This window comes from Puma concolor, chromosome D1 (genome assembly GCF_028749965.1).
Source record: "Puma concolor isolate L17-30 chromosome D1, mPumCon1.1.hap2, whole genome shotgun sequence".
Classification (NCBI taxonomy): Eukaryota; Metazoa; Chordata; class Mammalia; order Carnivora; family Felidae; genus Puma; species Puma concolor.
In genome coordinates this window covers 41,536,188-41,558,568 of record NC_141676.1, presented here as the reverse complement: position 1 = coordinate 41,558,568, position 22,381 = coordinate 41,536,188, and the positions used below count along the sequence as shown (strand labels likewise).

The window sequence follows — 22,381 nt, the reverse complement described above, 5'->3', positions numbered from 1 at the left end:
TCCTGATAAGAACGTAATTCTATAGTGCATATTACATACCAGACACCATTCCGAGGCCTTGATATATATTAAGTCATTTAGTCATCACAAGTAACCCTACGAAGTAGGCAGTGTTAATACTCTCATAGGACAGATAAGGAAACCGAGATGGAGAAAGATTAAGTAATTTACACAAGGTCACATAGATAGTAAGTGGCAGACCTAGAATTTCAAACCCAGGCTCTCTGGCTCAAGAGACCATGCTCTTAACCTCTTTGCTCATTGGATTGTGAGTTTCTGGGGTGTGCTGAACTGATAGTCCTAGTGGGTATTGATTCTTGGTATTTCTACTAAAACTTTGAAACTCGTTAATTCTTTTGGTGCAAAATAAGGTTTCGTTTGTAATTGGTTAAGATTTATACAGGTAGTGAGTGCCTCACCTAGTCTCTCAAGTTATATTTCAAATTTACGATTAGATTATTATATATGGTATGTAAAGTTGAGCAGGTTAGTAATCTAGTTTTTGCTATTCTGTATTTCAACTCATTTAAGAAGTTTTAAGAAATGGAAACTCTTTATGTAACTATTACGGTTTTTTTCCACAGTAAAAATGAAATATGCAGAAAATGTTCCCCACAACATGACAGAAAAGGAATTTTGGACACGTTTTTTTCAGTCCCATTATTTTCACAGGGACCGGCTGAATACAGGGTCAAAAGACCTCTTTGCAGAATGTGCCAAAATAGATGAAAAAGGTAACTGCTTATCCCTCACATGCTAAAATTTAATTTGCTGTTCTCTAGTCCTCTAGTTATAGTGCTGTTAATGACTTTTTTTATTTTTGAGAAAGGTAAGACTTGACCAACTTTTATTTCATTGATTTTGTAGGGTTAAAAACCATGGTTTCACTAGGAGTAAAAAACCCACTGCTTGACTTGACAGCTTTGGAAGATAAACCATTAGATGAGGTAAGCAGTACCAAAAGAATTTATGAGAGGGGTGCCTGGCTGGCTCAGTTGGTAGAGCATGCAACTCTTGGTCTAGGGGTTGTGAATTTGAGCCCCACATTGGGCATAGAGCCTACTAAAAAACAAAACAAATTTTAATTTTTTTTTTAAACTTTTGTTTATTTTTGAGAGATAGAGACAGAGCATGAATGAGGTAGGAGCAGAGAGAGAGGGAGACACAGAATCCAAGGCAGGCTCCGGGCTCTGAACTGTCAGCACAGAGCCCGATGTAGGGCTCGAACCCACGAACTGTGAGATCATGACCTGAGCCGAAGTCAGACGCTTAACTGGCTGAGCCACCCAGGTGCCCCATAAATTTTAGTTAAAAAAAGAATTTATGAGAAAAAACAGTCTTCCCAGTTTCAACTAGTTTAAAAATTGCCTTCAGTGTAGATATTCCACTTCTGAGAATAAAATACACAAAGTACTGTTATTTGGAGTGATTTATCAGAAGTGCTTCTTAGTAGCACTGTTTGCTATTAAAATTGCCTTGGAGAATTGAACTTACAGGCGTTGCTAAAACTTTTGTAACAGGATTTTAGTCGGTTGAGTGTTGGACTTCAGCTCAGGTCATGATCTCATGGTTTGTGGGTTCAAGCCCGCATCAGGCTGTGTTCTGGCAGCTCAGAGCCTGGAGCCTGCTTCAGATTCTGTGTCTCCCTCTCTCTCTGCCTCTCCCCCATTTGTACTCTCTCTCTCTCAAAATTAAGTAAACTTAAATTCTTTTATTTTTTATTTTTTTATTTTTTTTTCTAGCTTCCACATAGCAATTCTCTAGGTAATAATGTGAAGGCTTAACATGTATTTGTGAGTCCAGCTTTATGCTCTAGCTGACATTAATCTAAAGAAATGTGGATAAATATTAGTAGATGAGGAAAAGATAACAAGCATTTTTCCATAGCCCACTATTTGGCAGACCTTGAACACACTCATGACCCTTACCCTATGCTAGCTCCGATATGTTTCAACAACTAAACCATCAAGTGTGAGCTACCTACCCCTGCATCGTGTCTCCAGACTTACAGATTTATCCAGTCATGGAGAGAGATATGATCCCTTCTGATTAGGGCAAATTCCATTCCTGTTTGTATCTTCTAGGGTAGGAACCTGCCTTCCTCAGGTATTCTCTTCACACTTATATTTTCATTTTCTTACCTTTCTTTTGGTTTCTCTTCTGCTGGCCGTATACACATGCTTATACCTTCCTATCTTATTTTTCTTAACTTTTTCCTTTATTTTCATGTATGAACTCTCCAAGTGAGGAAACTAATGTTAAAATTTTGACCTACAGTCTAGATTATAAATTAACAGAAAATAACCCTTGGTGCCCAGATAAGTCATTTCCTTAATGAAATTTAGTTTTCTTGGTAATTCTCCACATTCAGGCACTTCCTTGCTGAATTTCAACACATTAAAATATGACCTTCTGAAGTCATCCCGAAAAAAATGAAGCTTAATATGGGGGAAAGATTTTAGTGCTTCCCCCTGCCCTCAAGCCCAGTTTTCTTATAAAATGAGGTTAATAGTACTGATTTAGTAGGGAGTAGGAAAGTTGAGATGTTGTTTAAGGGTATCAGCTTACCACTAGTAGATAAATAAGTTTTAGATATCTAATGCACAGCGGAGTCAACAGTGCTGTGTTATAAACTTCAGAGTTGCTGCATCTTAATTGCCCTTACCTCAAAACAAAAAATGATAATTATGTGACATGATAGAGATGTTAGTTAGCTGTAGGGTATCATGTTGGAGCACGTAAGTATCAAATCAACACATTTATACCTTTAACTTCTAAAATGTTACATGTCAATTATATCTCTGGAAAAAAAATGCAAAACAAAAAAAGTGCGGACTTTATGGGATTGCTACAAGAGTTAAAAGAGTGTGGTACACAGTGAGTACTCAACAAATAATAGGTGTTACTATAATTTCTGTTTTTAGTGCTATACAATATTTGATTGTATGGATATGTAAACATATATATAACCAAACCCCTTAATAGAGATCTTGGTTGATTCACTTTTTCCTTTGGTGCCTTTTTCTTTCATCCTCTAGGTGTTATAACTGTCCTAGGTATGGCCTTGGGCCACCTTCTGAATACATTCTCTTCATTCCATTGCTTTGAATACTAATATTGATGATGATGATGATGATGAAATGATGAATCCCAGGTAGCTGTGGTCTCTCTAACCCCAGAACTCCCAAAATCATACATCTGCCTGTTTACTTGATATCTTCACGTAGATATTTCAGACATCTCAGCATAGCATGTCCAAACTGGAACCTTTTATTCCTCGTATATCTGTTTCTTTCTGAGTCTTTCCCATCCATCTCAGTAAAAAAACAAAACAAAACATTGCCATAGACACAGTTGCTCAAGCCAAAACCTGGGAGTCTCCTTGATTCCTTCCCTTCCTTCACCTCCAAAACTCAGTTCATCAGTAAGTCCTCTACAAAACATCTCTGATTTGTCTACATCTGTCCATCTGTACCCTTACACCCTCACTATTAGGCTGCCACCAGTTTTGTCTTGATTGCTTGCGTTAGCCTCCTAATTGGTATTCCTATTTCCACTGTTTTTCCCTATAATTTATTCTCCCCTAGCAGTAAGAGTTATAAATCAGATCATAATAGTTTCCTATGTAAAACTCTTTGATGGATTCTCATTGAAATTAAAATAAAAATCAAAACTCCTACAAGGCTCTTCTTGACTTGGACTCTGTCTGCTTCTACCTCACTTTGGGCCACACCTTCTTTCAGGTCTGTTCCAAGCTTTTTCTACCTCAGGGTCTTTGCACTTACTGTTTCTCCTCCCTGCTCTTCCACCTAACTAGCTTCTACTCATCTTTTAGACATCTGTTCAAATGCTACTTCTTCAAGAGAGACCTTCCCTAACCTGTCTATCTAAAGTAGCTCCTCCTCTCCATCTAGTCACTATATCATGCCACCCCTCTTTATTTTTTTCATACCATCAGTCATTTTCAAAAGTGATCTTTTTATCTTGTCAGAGGGTGACTCTTCTTGTTGTATTGGCTTATCACCCATACATGGCATGTATTAGGCACTCAGTAATTATTTGATAAATGAATGAATGGTATATGAGTCTTTTTGTAATTTTTCTTTTACATCTTTAGTCTTATGTCTTACCAATCCCTGGCCCACCCTTCATTCCAAGTGTACTGCAATACAGAAAAAAACTCATAATATGTATTCTGTTGTTTCTGTACCTTTGTTTAAGCAGATTTTTCTCCCTAAAATATCATTGTCTCTTTGTCTGGCTTGCAAGCACTTATTCAACTTATGGTGCTTCTTGAAGCTTTTTTGAATCTACCACTGCTCTCCTCCAGTGGGATTGGCTACTTCTTCTATTACAGCACATCATATAAGTTTTAACTACATGTACACTTACAGCCCAGCATCCCACTAACTACTACACTGGCTCCTTTGGCACAAGATCTTATTAAGTTTCTGTCTATAGGGCCTAGCACATAGCATAAACTCAATACATGTTTGAAAATATCTATTTCTCCAGTATCTCATTTTACATAGCTTAGACTTGCTTACACTAATACTAGCAAAGTTATAAAGCCAGAATTTGAAAACATATCTATGTGACTCCAAAGTCCATGGTTTTTTTTCCCCTACCATATTCTATTACTTCATTTAATATTTTGCTAGCTATATCTAAAACTGGTCTTTAAAAAATGCATGTTTCGAGGCACCTGGCTGACTCGGTAGAGCATACAACTCTTGATCTAAAGGATGTGAACAACTTTGAGCCCCACATTGGGTGTAGAGATTACTTTTAAAAATAAAATCTTAATAACAAATGCATGGTTTAAGGTTAAGATTATTTTTGTGAAGCCAGAAGGAATATGTTGTATTTTTAATCTTAACTTATTTTTAAATGTTTACCTGTAAAAATTAAGTAATTCTCAGAATTAATGAAGTCCCATCATCCAATTTTTTCAGCTAGCGTATCTCTCATAATGGGTAAGAAAACTAGAATTTTATTTTGAATTTTAATCCTCTAAATTATTTCTCCTAGGGCTATGGCATTTCTTCTGTGCCATCTGCTTCTAATTCCAAATCCATAAAGGAGAATAGTAATGCTGCCATCATCAAGAGGTTTAACCATCACAGTGCCATGGTCCTGGCAGCAGGTCTCAGGAAACAGTTAAGTATACATGCAAAGGTTCAATAACTGGACTTTTCAAGATAGCCAGATGGAGTTGTATTGTTGCTCTGCTTGTGATTTTTAACATTTTTCCCACTTTGTTTTAAGAGAAGCACAAAATGAACAAAATGGTGAGCCCAGCAGCATTGATGGAAATTCTGGAGATGCAGATTGCTTCCAACCAGCAGTCAAAAGGGTATGAGTAAAAAGTGTGGAACGTTTAGAACTCAGGTTTCTCCAGAAACCTTGTATAACTTACTAGTGCTTTATGTTGATCTTTGATTATTTAAAATGACTCAGTTCTTCTGGTCGAGACATTAGGTGTTAGACATAAGTTATAGAACACTTAAAAGAACACTTTCTTGGTTTTAACTTGCCAGCCACCTTTCCATGAACTCCTGTCTATTCACTGTTTTTATTGGCTTTCTTCTCTTTTTTTTCCTTCACATCTACACATACAGTTTGTGTTGTGGGCAAGAGTATCAACAAAGGCAATATGACAAGAATAAAAACTAAAGGTCTGTGTATATGATTTTAGAAGGTAGGGTTTGGGCCTTATATTAAGAGCTAGAGCTCTTATATATTAACCTCTTATATATAAGTTCTTAATATGTAAGAGCTTATATATTTCAGAGCTAGAAATGTGTTCTCATTAGATATTGAAGAAATCATTTAGGGCTATGAGAGAATAAGGACACAATTGTCTACTTCCATATTTCTTCTTTCTTTGCAACTTTGCCAAGCTACTCTTTCAGTTTGTTAAACTTCCTTCCCAATTACAAAAAATGAATATGATAAAGTTTTCTTAGAGGGCAATCAGGCAATATATATTAAAATTTTAAAGGTTTATTGCCCTGTCCATTTTGGGACAGCATTTCATTTTGGACACTTATTTAAAAAGGTAAAGATGTGCAAAGATTTAGATATCAATATTCATTACAGTACTATAATAGAGAAAATAGCAAATATCCTAATGATATCTGTGGTGCGTCCAAACAATGTAGATTGATGCAACCATGAATAACTTGAAAAGGATTCGTGACCTACTGAATTGAAAGGAGTTCACATTTACCATAACAGTAGTGTAGTTCATAAAAAATTAAAGACACCAATTTTTTTAATTGTTTATTTTGAGAGAGAGAGTACGTACATGCATGAGAGAGGGACAGAGAGAGAGAGAGAGAGAGAGAGAGAGAGAGAGAGAGAATCCCAAGCAGGCTCCATGCTTTCAGTGCAGAGCCAAACGTAGGGCTTGATCTCACGAACCATGAGATCATGACCTGACCCAGAATCAAGAGTCAGAGGCTGAACTGACTGAGCCACCCAGGCACCCAAGAAACCATTTTTGAGTTGCCTAAAATACTAAGGGGTGGGAAACAAAAATGAATTTAACAGTTCTTATTCTCAGCGTTCAGTGTCTATAGGGAAGACGAAATCAAAAGAACAATTTCAAAATAAGGTATAGTAATTGTGGGGTGCCTGGGTGGCACAGTTGGTCGAGCATCTGACTCTTGACTTTGATTCAGGTCATGATCGCCCATTGTGTGAATTCAAGCCCTGCATCGGGCTCTGTGCTAACACTGTGGAGTATGCTTAGGATTTGTCTCCCTCTCTCTCTGCCCGTCCCCCACTTGCTCTGTATGTCTCTCAAAATAAATAAAAGTAAATGTGAAAAAAAAAGTATGGTAGTGTTATTTACAATAGGAACCAGAATAAAAATTAATGAATTAAATAAAAAGTTCACAGATCAGACTGTGTGACACAATTTCATATGTAAAAAAAACTTTAAGAACTTTTTAAAAAGGACCTCAGAAATATACGCTAAGGGGTTATCTTTCCATAAAGGGATTATGGGTGATTTTTAACTTGAGTTCGTGTTTCAGTAACTTAATATGTTTTTACAGGCATATGCACTTTTAAAATTAACAAACCCAAGAAAATATTTTTTTTTCTTAAGTTTTTAACTATTTTTTTAAATGTTTATTTATTTTTGAGAGAGAGAGAGACAGAGCATGAGCGGGGCAGGAGTGAGAGAGAAGGAGACACAGAATCTGCAGCAGGCTCCAGGCTCTGAGCTGTCAACAGAGCCCTACATAGGGCTTGAACCCATGAACTGCAAGATCATGACCTGAACTGAAGTTGAATGCTTAACCGACTGAGCCACCTTGGTGCCCCAAGTTTTTATTTAAATTCCTGTTAGTTAACATACAATGTAATACTAGTTTTAGGTGTACAATTTAGTGATTCAGTACTTACATACAATGCTTGGTGATCATCACTTGGTGTACTCCTTTAAAAAATACTTATTTAAGCCATAAATAAATGACTAAGAAAAGTGAAATGAAAATTAAAGTTACAGGGGCGCTTGGGTGGCTCAGTCAGTTGACTGAACTCAGTTGAGTGACCATTAATTTCGGCTCGGGTCACATAGTCTCACGATTAGTTATATCAAGCCCTCATTAGGCTCCACGCTAACTGTGGAAGTCTGCTTAGGATTCTCTCGCTCTCACTCTCCCCCTCGCATGCATGCGCTCTCTCTCCAAATAAGTAAATAAACGTTAATAAAATAAAAAATGAAATGAAAGTTACAGAGAGGAGTTTAAGGAGAAATACAGGAAATGACACTCTTTGCAATACTGTGCACTAAGTACATTTGATTCTTGGTAATTAAAGAGTTGTCAAAAGTCATGGTTTGTTACATTTTCACAATATTCAATATTACTGACTCTGTTCTTTCAAATCAATAGTTTGAAATAGTCTGCTCTATGTTCTGCAAAAGGGTCTTAAAGAATGAGAGATTCAGAAGTAGTAATAGACAAAGTCCTTACTTTATAGATTTTTCATTTAGGTATGTGAGTCATGATGCCTAACGAGGCCCTTAGCAGAGGTTTAGGATTTGGGTTGTTATGGGAGGTTAGGGAGGGACATGACTTAGGCAACAGCAGGGGTAGAAATGAGCTTGACATACATGGAAAGTAATGAAGATATTGGTATGCCTTGAATTTAGCTGAAGGGTATAGAGTTGAGAAAGTAGTAAAAAATTAGGCTGAGTCCAGGTAAAGTGGGGCTGATGAATGTGTTACTTTGAATATTCTACCATCAGGTCTGTTCCTAAACTACAAGAGGACTATTCAGACTGTCAAAATAGGGACTTTAAAATACTAAGTTTTCAAATCCTTTCTGAGAGTTACTTAATAACCTAAATGTTTTGATCCTAGTCCTGGTAGCTATAGGTGAGGGTTGACCAGAAGGTTTCATTGTTAAAGGGGCACCTGGATGGCTCAGTCAGTTGCGTGTCCGACTTCAGCTCAGGTCACAATCTCACAGTTTGTGAGTTCAAGCCCCGTGTTGGGCTCTGTGCTGACAGCTCAGAGCCTGGAGCCTGCTTTGGTCTCTGTGTCTCCCTCTCTCTCTCTGCCCCTACTCCACTCACAGTCTGTCCCTCTCTGTCTCTCAAAAATGAATAAACATTAAGAAAATAAAACTAAAAAAGAAAGGTTTCATTGCTGTGTAAAGGCTGAAATGTTGTAGAATTATTTTCACAAATGTCCATGTAGATTGCTTTCTCATGTCTTATAAAGTAGGCTGTAGGAATTTAGCAGTTTGTAAAGATGAGTAAAACAAAGTAAAGAGTACAGAAGTAAACCCAAATACACGGAAAAATTAAATATATATATATGATAAACATGATATTTCAGAATTAATGGGACAAGACAGATTATTCTACAAATGAGTGTTAAGAGGACTGATTAATAATTTAGTAAAAAGAAGCTCAGATTCCCTGCCTTCTTATTCCAAAATAAACTCTAAGTGGATCAAAGATTTAAGGAGAAAATTAATCCACAGAAGAATAAGCAAAAAAGGGATAGTTAAAACCAAAAAACGCCCAATTGGAAGAAAACGTATTTACAACATTTACAATAAATTAGTCTTTTGGCCGCCTGGGTGGCTCAGTCGGTTAAGTGTCCGACTCTTGACCTCCGCTCAGGTCTTGATCTCAGGGTCGTGAATTCAAGCACTGAATTGGGCTCTGTGCTGGGTGTGACGTCTACTTAGGAAAAAAAAAAATAGTCTTATGTGGTGGAAAAATAGTAAAAGATACCATTTTCATCTGCCAGACTATTAAAAATTAAAGGTTCAGTAATAATATGGTCAGAGTGTAGGAAAACAGGTATTCTGTAAATGGTTGGTGAGAAAATGAGTTCAACCAATTGTAGAGCAGTGATCTCCAGGAACTGAAGCTCATGGTGGGAAGACTTCATATTTTACTCTCTGTAGAGTTGTACTTTTTCAATCATGTTCATTACTCTAGTAAGGAAAAGTTTCCACATAAAGTGCTGTGTTAATAATTATAGGCGAAGTTACAAGAGTCCATTGAATATGAAGACTTGGGAAAAAATAATTCCATAAAAACAATTGCACTAAACCTCAAGAAGTCAGATAGGTAAGTTTGGTCAATATTAAATTAACCTGAGACACAATAGTTTTATAACACAAGTCACTGCAGAGTATATTCTGCAAGTATAGCACTCCAGTTTTAAATCATTTTACCATAAAAATATATTATCTTTTTCTTTGAGAATTTACTTTGTGCATTTCAGAAAAGGATGCTAAATGATCAAAGCCAAGATAAAAATGTGTTCTCTGTACTGTTTGCTTACTGCCCATATAGGAATTAAGTTACTTTATTGAAATCTATTTAGCTTATATTATTTTTTGCTTTGGGGATAATGTTATATTGAGACTGCTAAAATATTTGAAGGACAAATGTTACGTGCCTTTATTCTGTGTTATGAGTCATTTCTTTCTTCCTTGCTAATCTTCAGGTATTATCATGGTCCAACTCCAATCCAGTCACTACAGTATGCAACAAGTCAGGACATTATTAATTCTTTTCAAAGTATTAGGCAAGAAATGGAAGCTTATACACCCAAATTAACTCAGGTAGGTGACTTGCACTGTTTGAAAACCAAAATTCCCTTAGTTATTTCCTCAGTTTATGAGGACAAACACATTGAATTATATAAACTGTTTTAATTGCATTTAAAGACATATTGCCACTAAATAAATTGAAAAAAAGAGGTAGGAAGAAAAAGGTATTTGGCATATTCAAGAAGCATCTGAAGTTAAGGTGGTAATGAAAAATAAGATAATGAGTTTTGTGCCAGTTTTTTCCCTTCCGTATACATAGTGTTGCTGGGGAAATTTCCCAGATTTCCAGAAAACTTGTGGACATCACTGTCTAAATATTTTGCATGACCTTAAACTAGAATATATAAAATAGATCTTATTATCTAGTCTTTATTTTTCCCTGCTCTTATTCATACTTAAATGGATCAGCCAGTTCTGTCCATTCTTCATTATTTCTTGACTCCTATCACCTTGGTTTAAGCAAACCTGAGTAGTTTTCCACAATGCCACTACAAGTTCTCTTTCTAAAAACAAATTTATAACCCTGTAGCTTAAATCCTTTACTGACCCCTTTTGTTGCTATGGTTACTGTCTGAATGCCTCATCTGGTGTGCCAGAATCTTTACGTCTGGCCCGAACCCACATCTCCAGCTGCATTTCCACCATTCCTTTCCACACACAACCAAGAGTCCTCTCTCCAACCTAACACACAAAACTGCCTAGAAAACAAAGTCATACTTTCTCTCTTAGCCTGTTTCCTGACCCTGAGGACCTAATAATAATTATTCAAAACTGAACTCAAATTACATTGTCTCTGTAAAGCAATTCTCAGCATGCCCAGCAACAAGTTTTGGAGGTGGGGGGCGGGGGGCACATCTTTTGTCTATTTTTGTAAACTCTGAATCAGAGTTCACATCTGTCTTGTAGTGCTTACCACATATTGGAACTTATTTTTTTTACTTACAGAAAGTTGCAAAAAAATGTTTTCTGGCTGTTTTGAGATAGAAACTCAAATATTTCAGTGTGTATTTCCTAAAACAAGACATTCTCATAAATAACACAGTACAATTCTCATACATAACATAGTACAATTACAGAAACGATAAGTTAACATTGATAAAGAATTTTTTTTTTAATGTTTGTTTATTTTTGAGAGAGTGCAAGCAGGTTAGGGGCATAGAGAGAGGGAGACAGAGGATCCAAAGCAGGCTCCATGCTGAGAGCAGAGAGCCTGACATGGGGTTCAGACTCCCAAGTCACGAGATGATGCCCTGAGCTGAAGTCAGATACTTAACCGACTCAGCCACCCAGGTGCCCCTAACATTGATAAAGTATTATTATCCAGCCTATAAGTCTTAACAAACATTTCACCAGTTGTACCACCAGTGTTCCTTGGAGCAAAAGAAAACTGTTTTTTCCTTGGTCCAGCATCCAAGTCAAGTTCATTGAGTTGCATTTAGTTCTCGTGTTTTTTAGTCTCTTTTAAAATGGTATCATTTTAAAAATAAATAAATAAGGTAAAATGGTATCGTTTTTCAATCTCTCTTTGTTTTTCATGATCTTGATATTTGAATAAAAGCCAGTTTTTGTAAAATACCCTCACTTTGAGTTTCTCTAATGTTTCCTCATGACTAGATTCACATTAAGCATTTTGGACAAGAATACCACAGAAATGATGTGTCATCCTCAGTGTATTATATCAGGAGGCACATACTTAATTTGTCCTAACTTTTGATCACTTGGGTAGGGTAGTATCTATCTGGTTTTCCACCAAAAAGTTAATATTTTCCCTCTGTAATGAGTATCTTGAGAGATATTTTAAGACCATATAAATATTCTATTTCCTATCAAACTTTTACCCACTAGTTTTTTAGAATCCGTTGATGATTCTTACCAAAACACTTACTTGTGTGGTGGTGGTGGTGAAGTGGTGATTTTCTAATTCCATCATCCCTTCTACATTCGTCAGTTGACACTTTGCTGAGACAGCTTCCCTTTCCTTCTGTGTTTATTTATAACAGAATGGACTCATGGGTTTTTACATTATTTTGTGGGTTATGAACTGTTGCTGTCTTTTTGTTAAACTAAAGTATAATTTACATAGTTAAATGTACCTTTTTTAGTCTCTTCTGCAACTTTTAATAAACACAGTTGTGTAACCACTGACACAATTAAAAAAATTTGTCACCTCCAAAAATGTACCCGTGCCTCTTTGCAATCAGACCCTTCCCACGCCCTTCACACTGGCTCCTATATCTTTCTGACAATGTCCTCATCAATTTTTGAGCACCTCATTTTGAGTACCTTACTTTATGGAACGATGAGATAGATGTTCCAGGTTCATCTTATGCTTGCCCTGCCCCAGCCACAGAATCTTTTTTAATGTTGGGTACACTTAGAAACCAAGATCTGGGTGTGGTGTACTGGTTGCTGTTGGGGTGTCATTTGCTACTGGTTTATCGTCCCCTCCGCGAACAGAGCTAGGAAATACATATATGTTCATATATGTACACATAACAATTGTGGGATAATTTGACTCCTTTTTTTCATCTGTAGTGTAACCCAGCATCTGGCCTTTGGGCCTAAGTAGATCCTCCTAACTTTTTCAAGCTGTGGTCAATCCTAGATACTTAAATTCTTCCCCATACTCACCCTGCATGCCAAAAATGATTTTATATCTGAGACACATGAATTGAGTCAGGAAGGCCCAAGAAATCAATTGTCTGGGTGTATATACCTGAGTACGGCCCGTGGCTAGTCAGCCAGCTCAGCAATCACAGAAGCTTCTAGTTCCAAAGCATTATAAAATTTCTGACAAAAGTGAATAGGAATAACATGAACTCCCATGTCCCCTTAACTTGTGGTGGTCATATCCTGTACTCTTACACCAAGTTGAAATTTTGTTTTCACCCAGTCCATATACCATGGATTTCTACTTAATAAAAACTCCATTGAAAAGCCTTAGAGAGGGTAACCCTGCACTTGAGCTATTCAACAAATGACTTGTTCCTCTATAACCACAGTGCCTGGCACTTGTTAGGCACTCACTGAATAGATATGTGAATTATTTTCCTAGCTGTTGATACTGATACAGTGGGGAGTGTGTTTTTTCCCCTTTTGGTTAAGTATTCACTTCCTTGGAAAACTACAAATGATATATTTCTGCTCTGTTGAGTTTTCTCTTTTTTCCCCCTAGCTGCCAGTAAGTATACATGTTAACATGTTGTTTTAGTTTTTTTTCTTAAGCTCAGTTTTAGCTTCAGTTGTAGAGTTCACAAGTTGAGTTGGTACTTAAGAAGGGCCAAAGTGTGACTTTTGGGGTCTAAAGATGTGCCAGGTATTACTGGAAGACTGGTAGGTATTCTGTTTCTATGCACACTGTGTTTCTGGCCTCACACAAAGTAGTTCACTCTAGTTGCTGTAGATTATGTGTTTATGCAGGAGTAAAGATGCACTAACCATTTTGCTGTAAAGCTGAAATGTTAGGTAGGAAAGATGACAGGAAGAGGAAATCACTTTCTGTGTCTTCGCTTCTTGCAGGTTCTCTCAAGTAGTGCTGCCAGCAGTACTATCACAACACTGTCACCTGGAGGAGCACTTATGCAGGGAGGGACACAGCAAGCCATAAACCGTATGTGCTGGGCTTTCTGTTGCTGCCCCTTTACTTAAATGAGCTCTAAAGAGCAGCTTGAGAGGAATGCTAAAGTTACATTGGTTTTTGTTTGGAGCTTTCTGAAATTTTTGTTTTTGTGCATATAGATCCTGAGATCTATTTAGACAAGAGCTTAGGTTTTGTAATTGTCTTAATAGTACAAAGAGTGGTGCATTGCTAGTCTCCCTATAGCATACCAAAAGCCTTCTTTTTTACTTTACACCTCTTAGAATAAAGGGAAATCTGAAAATTGCTCCAAAATCCAAGGGAATTTAAACTCTGGGATCTGTTAGCCACAAAATCGGTAACTTGTCTCAGAATAGCACATCCTGGTTTGGCATTGGCCGAGAACACACGTTCAGATTTATTCTATGAGTGGTCGTTCTTTCAGAAGCTATACATATGTAAAAATAACCTTTATCCTATAGACCTCTTGTTTCTTCTACAGAGATGGTGCCAAATGATATTCAGTCTGAGTTGAAACACCTGTATGTGGCTGTTGGGGAACTTCTACGGCACTTCTGGTCCTGCTTTCCCGTTAATACACCATTCCTAGAAGAAAAGGTCAGAATTAATTCCAAACACAGCCAGCTCAGTGGTGGTGTGACTTAGCGAGATACTGTTTTGAAATTTGAAAATTGTATTGTTTACCATGTGCTAGACACTGGGATAAGCACTTGCATACGTTAATTTAAGCCTTCAGCATCCTGATGGAGGTAGGTATTAAAACCCATTTTATAGATGAAGAAATTTGAGATACAGGCCAGTTCTATAACTTATGATTGTACGTCTTAAAACTTGTGTCTACCTCTAAGCCACTGGGAGTAATTGAAGAACACAGATCCAAAACAAATCACATCAGTAAAATTATTTATTTGGTATATTTTTTAGAGGTAATTAAATTCAAACTTATATTGACAACAAATATAGCACTAGCTGTTTAACACTGAAACCCTTTTAAATCAATTAAAGGACAGTTGATACATGGGAAAATATTTACAGCTTTAATAGTAATAGCTTAACTATATAGATTACTCTTATAAACATTTCTTAAGAGAACGGTAAATACCCCATTAAAAATAATAGGCAAGAGACTTCTAACAGGCCCCTCACTAAAGAATGCGGGTGGTTCAGGAAACCTAAGAGGAAATTTTCATACTCACTAGTATTCAAATAAGTTCATCTTTAACGCTACAGCAAAAGAGCATTTTTTTTTATCAATTATTTATTTTATTTATTTATTTTTTTTTTTATCAATGATTTTTAAAAGAAAAAATTTTAAGTGATCAGTGATGGCTGAGTTGCCAAGAGTTCTTTCTTTTATTATTCATACTACCTTTTAAAAAAAAAGTTTGACCCAGAAATTTAACCTAAGGAAGTAATTAAGAATATTTATAAATATTTAGCAGTAGAGATGTTCCTCTGCCACTGTCTCCGAAAGATGTGGAACTGGCCTGACTCTTGACCAGAAGGGGCTTGGTTAAAGAAGCATTTGGTATGCCCGTACACTGAATACAATGCATCCATTTTAAACAGTGACTTAGATGAGTATTTAATGATTGAAAGATGTTCACGTTAAACCAAGTGAAATTTTAAAACAGTATAATAAATGCATTTATACACATATACAAAAAATATCGAGAGGGATATGAATTATGAACCAAAGTGTTAATTATCTCTGAGGGGTGGTAGATACTGCTTCTCTGCCTGAAGCCAATTAATGTATTAAAAAAAAAAAGTAAACTTCCTATGTATCTTTTTCTCTTGCTTCTTAAAGGTTCTTTGAGATTTCTCTGTATTTTATTAATTTCTCTCATCTTTTTTTAGGTAGTGAAAATGAAAAGTAATTTGGAACGATTTCAAGTTACAAAGCTCTGCCCATTCCAAGAAAAAATTCGGAGACAGTATTTAAGCACAAACGTAAGGCAACAATCTGATTGGCCTGATTCTCATTCTCTGTGTAGCAAAATGATGAAATTAACTTTGTTTTCATGTAAATGAGTAGATACATTGGCTCTTATTTTTTTTCTGTTACTCAGTATTATTGTTTTTAAGTTTATTTTATTTTTTTTAGCAATCTCTACACCCAACATAGGGCTCAAACTCATGACCCCAAGATCAAGAGGGGCGTGCTCTTCCAACTGAGCCAGCCAAGCACCTCTCACAGGACTGTTTTTTAATTGTAAAATGCATCATATATTCAGAAGAGTGTATAAAATACTTACACTTTTTAAAACAATGAAATGAGTATCTACCAACAAATCATAAGAAATGGAACAAAACCGGTACCCATAGGTATTCCCTGTCCAGTTGCCTACCCCTCCTTCGCACTCTTTCAGGACCACAACTAATCAGGAATTTATCATAATCATCTCCATGGTTTTTGTTTTTCTCTTTTTTAAGTAAACTGCCCCCAGCATGGGGCTCAAACTCAACAACCCCAAGATCGAGTTGCCTGTTCTACCCACTGAGCCAGCCAAGTGCTCCAATCATCTCCGTGTTTTGCTTTATGGATTTACAACCTGTGTGTATGTTCCTAAAAAAATAATTATTTAGAAAACCTGACTAGCAAACACAAACCCAACCCTGCAAAGAAAGGCAGACTTGCTACTCTGTAACAATAAACTGTACAGTTGCTGCCTTAGAGTCTGCCTTCGCCTTCCCTGATGGCTTACAGCAGGGCAGGGCTGTGGGTGAGGTAGTGAGTGCAGAGTGTCACTTGGTGCCCAGGTTTTTTTAACATTTTTTTGAATGCAAGGCTACAGCAACCACACGAGATGGTTTTTCATTTGTTATGCAGTCCTCTCTGAGATGACTGGGCAAGAAGAGTATATACAAATTCAGGATTTAGTATTTGAGTAAGTAGCACAATCAAAAGAGGGAGTTTTATCATTGAAAGCTGAAAAATTCTTCATCAGTAAGGTTTTTAGTAAGTATTTATTCCCTAATGTCCTCAGTGATTTTTCTCAAAATATAACAGTAGTACTTACAATCAGAAAAGAAACTTGGAGTATCTTCCCAACAGCAGAGCAAGAGTGACACATAGGTTTCAGTTCATGTGTTTCCTTGATTGTAACTGCCTGGAGCACTATGGTAAAAAGGATTCTGAGGCCACGTGCAGGCATTAACTTGGAGAATACTGTAGGTTTGTTTCCACACCACTGAAGTAAAGTGAGTCAAATGAATTTTCTGTTTCCTAGTGCATGTACAAGTTAGGTTACACTGTACTGCAGTCTGTTAAATGTGCAACAGCATTGCATGTAAAAAAAAAAAAAACACTGCATACCTTAATAAGAAAATACTTTATTGCTAAAATTGCTATCCACCTTACCTCTCTGTTGGTGGCTGCTGACTGATCAGGTGGTGGTTGCTGAAGGTTGGGGTGGCCGTGGAAATTTCTTGAAATAAGACAACCTTAGGGGTGCCTGGGTGGTTCAGTTGGTTGAGTGTCTGACTTCGGCTCAGGACATGATCTTACGGTTCGTGAGTTTGAGTCCCACTTCAGGCTCTGTGCTGACAGCTCAGAGCCTGGAGCCTGCTTCAGATTCTGTGTCTCCCTCTCTCTGTGCCCCTCCCCTGCTTGTACTCTGTCTCTCTCTTTCAAAATAAACATTAAAAAAAAATAATAAGACAACAGTGAAGTTTGCCACAGCAATTGACACTTCTTTTGCAAATGATTTCTGGGTAACATGCGATGCTATTTGACAGCATTTCACCTACAGTAGAACTTCTTTCAAAATTCAGAGTCAGCCCTCCCAAACCCTGCTTGCTGCTTTATCAACTAAGTTTACGTAATATTGTAAATCCTCTGTTGTTGCTTCTACAGTCTTCACTGCATCCTCAACCAGGAGTAGATTCCATCTCAAAAGACTACTTTCTTTGTTCAGCCCTAAGAAGCAACTCCTGGGGTTCCTGGGTGGCTCACTCGGTTAAGCATCCGACTTCAACTCGGGTCATGATCTCGCAGTTTGTGAGTTTGAGCCCTGCGTCAGGCCCTGTGCTGACAGCTCAGAGCCTGGAGCCTGCTTCGGATTCTGTGTCTCCCTCTCTGTCTGCCCCGCCCCCGCTTGCTCTCTCTCTCTCTCTGTCTCTCAAAAATAAACATTAAAAAAAAAAAAAAGAAGCCACTCCTCATCTGTTCAGGTTTTGTCATGAGATGGCAGCAATTCAGTCATGTCCTCAGACTCTACTTTTATTTCTAGTTCTCTTGCTTTTTCCACCAGCTTGCAGTTACTTCCTCCACTGAAGTCTTGAACCATTCACAGTTATCCATAAGGGTTGGAATCAGCTTCTTCCAAATTGCTGTTAATATTGATACTTTGACCTCTTTCCATGAATCACAAATATTCTTAATTTTTTTTTAATGTTTGTTTATTTTTGAGAGGGGGGGAGGAGGAGTAGAGAAAGAGGGAGACACAGAATACGAAGCAGGCTCCAGGCTCTGAGCTGTCAGTACAGAGCCCGAAGTGGGGCTTAAAATCACAAACCACAAGATTATGACCTGAGCTGAAGTCGGACACTTAACTGAGCCACCTGGGCGTCCTGAGTCACAAATTTTTTTTTTTTTAATTTTTTAAAAATTATTATTTTTGAGAGAGACAGACAGAATGCCAATGGGTTAAGGGCAGAGAGAGAGGGAGACGCAGAAGCAGGCTCCAGGCTCTGAGCTGTCAGCACAGAGCCTGATGTGGGGCTCGAACTCATAAGCTGTGAGATCATGACCTGAGACGAAGTCGGACACTCAACCGACTGAGCCACCCAGGCGCCCCCTGAGTCACAAATATTCTTAATGGTATCTAGAATGGTGAATCCTTTCCAGAAGGTGTTTAGTTTACTTTGCCCAGATCCATCAGAGGAATCACTGTCTATGGCAGTTATAGCCTTAGGAATTGTATTTCTTAAATAATAAGACTTAAAAGTCAAAATTATTCCTTGACTCATGGGTTACAGAATGAATGTTGGGTTAGCAGGCATAAAAACAATGTTCATCATGTCTCCATCAGAGCTCTTGGGTAGCCAGGTGCATTGTCAATGACCAGTAATATTTTGAAAGGAATCTTTTTCTGAGATCTCAACAGTGACCGTAAATGTTCACTAAACCGTGTTATAAAATAGATGTGCTGTCATCTAGGCTTTGTTGTTCCATTCATAGAGCACAGGCAGAGGGGATACAGCATAATTTTTAAGGGCCCAAGGATAATCAGAATGTTAAATGAGCATTGGCTAAAACTTAAAGTCACCAACTGCATCAGCTCCTGGTAAGAGAATCAGCCTGTTCTTTGGAGTTTTGAAACCAAGTATTGACTTCTCCTCTCTAACTATGAAAGTCCTAGATGGCCTCTTCCAATAGAAGGCTGTTTTGTCTGTGTTGAAAATCTGTTGTTTAATGTAGCTACCTTCATTAATTATCTTAGCCAGGTCTTCTGGATAACGCACTACAGTTTCTACATCAGCACTTGCTGCTTCACCTTGTACTTTTTTGTCTGTTACAGAGTTGTCTTCTTTCCTTAAACCTCAGGAACCAGCTTCTGCTGCTTCAGACTTCTCTTCTGCAGCTTCCTCACCTCTCTCAGCCTTGAACAGAGTTAGGGCATTGCTCTGGATTAGGCTTTGGCTAAAGGGCATGTTGTGGCTGGTTGGAGTTTTTATCCAGACCACTAAAACTTTCTCCATATCAGCTATAAGACTGTATTGCTTTCTTTTCATTTCATGTGTTCACTGGAATAACACTTAATGTTTTTCAAGAACTTTTCTTTTGCATTCACAGCTTGGCTAACTGGCACAGGAGTCTTTGCTTTCAGCCCGTCTCAGCTTTCAACACACCTTCCTCACTAAGCTTAATCATTTCTAGCTTCTGATTTAAAGTGAGAAACATGTGACTCTTCCTTTCAGTTGAATATGTAGAGGCTACTGTAGGATTATTCATTGGCCTGATTTCAATATTGTTGTGTCCCAGGGAATAAGGAGTCTTGAGGAAAGAGAGAGAGGGGAATGGCTGGTCAGTGGAGCAGTCAGAATACACACAACATTTATTAAGTTCACCATCTTAACAGGCATGGTTCGTGGTGCCCAAAAACAATTGCAAAAACATCAGAGTCACACTAGTCACAGATTAGGGTAACAACATAATAATAATGAAAAAGTTTGAAATATTGCAAGAATTACCAAAATGTGACCTGGCACAGAGACACAAAGTGAGCAAATGCTGTTGGTAAAACGGTGCTGAGAGACTTGCTTGATGCAGTGTTGCCACAAACTTTCAATTTGTTGGAGAGAGAAAAAAAAAAAAAAAAAACCATTCCTGAGAAGCATAATAAAACTTTGCACAGTAAAACAAGATATACCTGTACAGTCTTCCAGGAGAGCTTGCCATTCATCTCTTCTAATTGGCACTATGGAACCAGTATGCCCATCCAGTAAAGTAAATTATTTTTATATACTTTCCAGGCAGGTTCAACTTTCATGTTGTCCTTTAGCTGCTTAATGGCAGGGCAGACACTACAACCCAGATAGAGCAGGTGAATTTCCAGCCTCTCCCACCATCTCTTCCCTTTTATACAAAACGGCTCTGGTAATAACCTTCACAGAGGGCTTGCCCTTTGCCTCATTGGGGTAATACAAATGAGCATAGAAACTACACTGAAGTATGTGCCAGATCTGGATCAGAAGCATTAACTTCCCCAGCCTTTGCCCAGTTATTGCTGAAGTTTCTTGCTGTGTTTTTCAGTTGGTAAGTCACATAGAGGAGATGCTCCAGACAGCCTACAACAAGCTCCACAAGTGGCAGTCACGGCGTCTGATGAAGAAAACGTGAAGTGTCTGTGACTCTCACAGGTTTTGTGAGAGTAAGAGAACTGTGACCTGCAGTGACTCTGGAAACCTGGCCTGAGACATGCCGATGATCACACAGCAGTGACAAACATCTGCACCATGCCAACTCTCGGAGCTGATGCTGTTGTACTTGCACATTGTGAACTGAAAGGAAAGGAACTGTGACTAAACTCGAAGCTGGGGAGGTAAATTAAGGCAGAACCAAAATGAGCTAAGTTGCAAATATATATATATACATATATATATATTTTAAAGAGAGACTGTTTACTGCAGTTACTCAGGAACTGCTTTTGATTCACATTAAGCTGCTTTCAGAAATTAAAAAAAAAAAAAAACTTTTTAAAAGGGTGCATTGATAAAATCTGAGGTTTTTTTTTTTCTTTGTAAATTTTTTTCCTAAGTTTATGGCACAGGGTACACCTTAAGTATTTCTCCTCCATCCTCCACATGGATCCTCAAGTTGTACTGAATTCTAGTCGTACCTTACATCAGCAAGTTAAAGAGAGTACTTTAAAGCAGGAGACTGTTGCTCAACCATCAGGAAACAGTTGTAGTCAGAAGACATCATTGGTCCTGTGTTTCCTACGGAAATAAGAAACAATAAATGTTGCACTGAATGTTTGTGGTTTGGAGTCCCTAAATGATTAAGAGGGAACATATTTGCAGAAAGTTGCGTGGGATTTTTTATGCAGATTTTTGTCAGAAGACAATGGCGCTGCATGTTTTTCTTTGAGTGCAAATGTACATTGCTAAGATTTTTTTTTAAGATGGCATGTGCTTTGAAAAGAGGAAATTGCATTTTTAAGAGTTTAAAAATCTTATGAGTGAGAAATATAAGAAATCTTACTTATTTTCACCTCTTTAGAAAAAATAAAAGATGTTTCTCATATCTCCTTTTCTCGAGTATCTGACTGTTACTGTCTTTGGCGAATCGATAATCATTGCATAGTGACTGAAAAGCCTAAATGGCAAAAGAAAAAAAAAAGTTTCATTCTTGTTTCTGGAATCATGCCATGTTTTGTTCCTAATAGGATCAACTCACTGTTTATCTAGATTTTAGATGTCTTATATTAAAAATTACAGAAAAAAGTAAAACTTTTTTATAGATACTCCTTTAACTATTAAGACATCTTACGGTTTCTCACATGTTATATTTACGTGGGTGGGCTACTCTTAAAGCCATTGTAGCTCGTTTTATTTTTTTTCTTCTGTTATTTAAAAAAAAACTTTTTTATTGAAGTGTAGTTGACCTACAATGTTATATTAGTTTCAGGTTTATAGTATAGGGATTCTGCAACTCTACATGTTATGCTATTTGTTCACCACAAGTGTAGCTACCGTCTGTCACCATTTATTACAGTACCATTGACTATTCCGTATGCTGTACCTTTCATCCTTGTGGCTGATTGATTCCGTAACTGGAAATCCTGATTATCTTTCATATAATGGCTACAGCAGGTCAAAAACCTGGACATTGAACTAGTAAAAGAAAAGGGGCAACATCCCTTTTGGCTTCAGTCTTCCCATCTCTCCTTCAGATCAATATAGTAATGGTGTAATCCCTTACACCTTACAGTTTTACAAAGTGCTTTTCAAGTGTATTATCACTACAGCTACTCTAAGCAATAACAATGGAGCAGGTAGAAAAATGTTTGAAATAGAAGAGTATGTCCGTTGGGAAAGGCAGGTATAAACAAATAAAATGCTCTGTTTAAGTGATAAATGTAGCGGAAACTGAAGAAAGAAACCATTTTGGAGAACTGGGTAGGCTTTACTAAATATTGAATAGAGAAAAGCATGATAAAAGTGTGAGGCCTTGGAACGACC

General features: G+C 37.4%; 1 protein-coding gene across 1 annotated transcript in view; it reads left to right on the top strand.

Moving 5' to 3' along the window:
• Positions 1–21,443, top strand: part of GTF2H1 (general transcription factor IIH subunit 1) — a 37,392-nt gene extending 15,949 nt beyond the window's left edge. Inside the window, exons 6-15 of the mRNA XM_025928392.2 lie at positions 585–734; positions 868–947; positions 5,032–5,159; positions 5,269–5,356; positions 9,516–9,604; positions 9,987–10,104; positions 13,612–13,702; positions 14,172–14,287; positions 15,551–15,643; positions 20,451–21,443. Of these exons, the coding sequence (XP_025784177.1) occupies positions 585–734; positions 868–947; positions 5,032–5,159; positions 5,269–5,356; positions 9,516–9,604; positions 9,987–10,104; positions 13,612–13,702; positions 14,172–14,287; positions 15,551–15,643; positions 20,451–20,537 (1,040 nt within the window). The 3' untranslated portion in view covers positions 20,538–21,443. The remainder of the gene's footprint in view (positions 1–584; positions 735–867; positions 948–5,031; positions 5,160–5,268; positions 5,357–9,515; positions 9,605–9,986; positions 10,105–13,611; positions 13,703–14,171; positions 14,288–15,550; positions 15,644–20,450) is intronic.
• Positions 21,444–22,381: the final 938 nt, after the last annotated feature.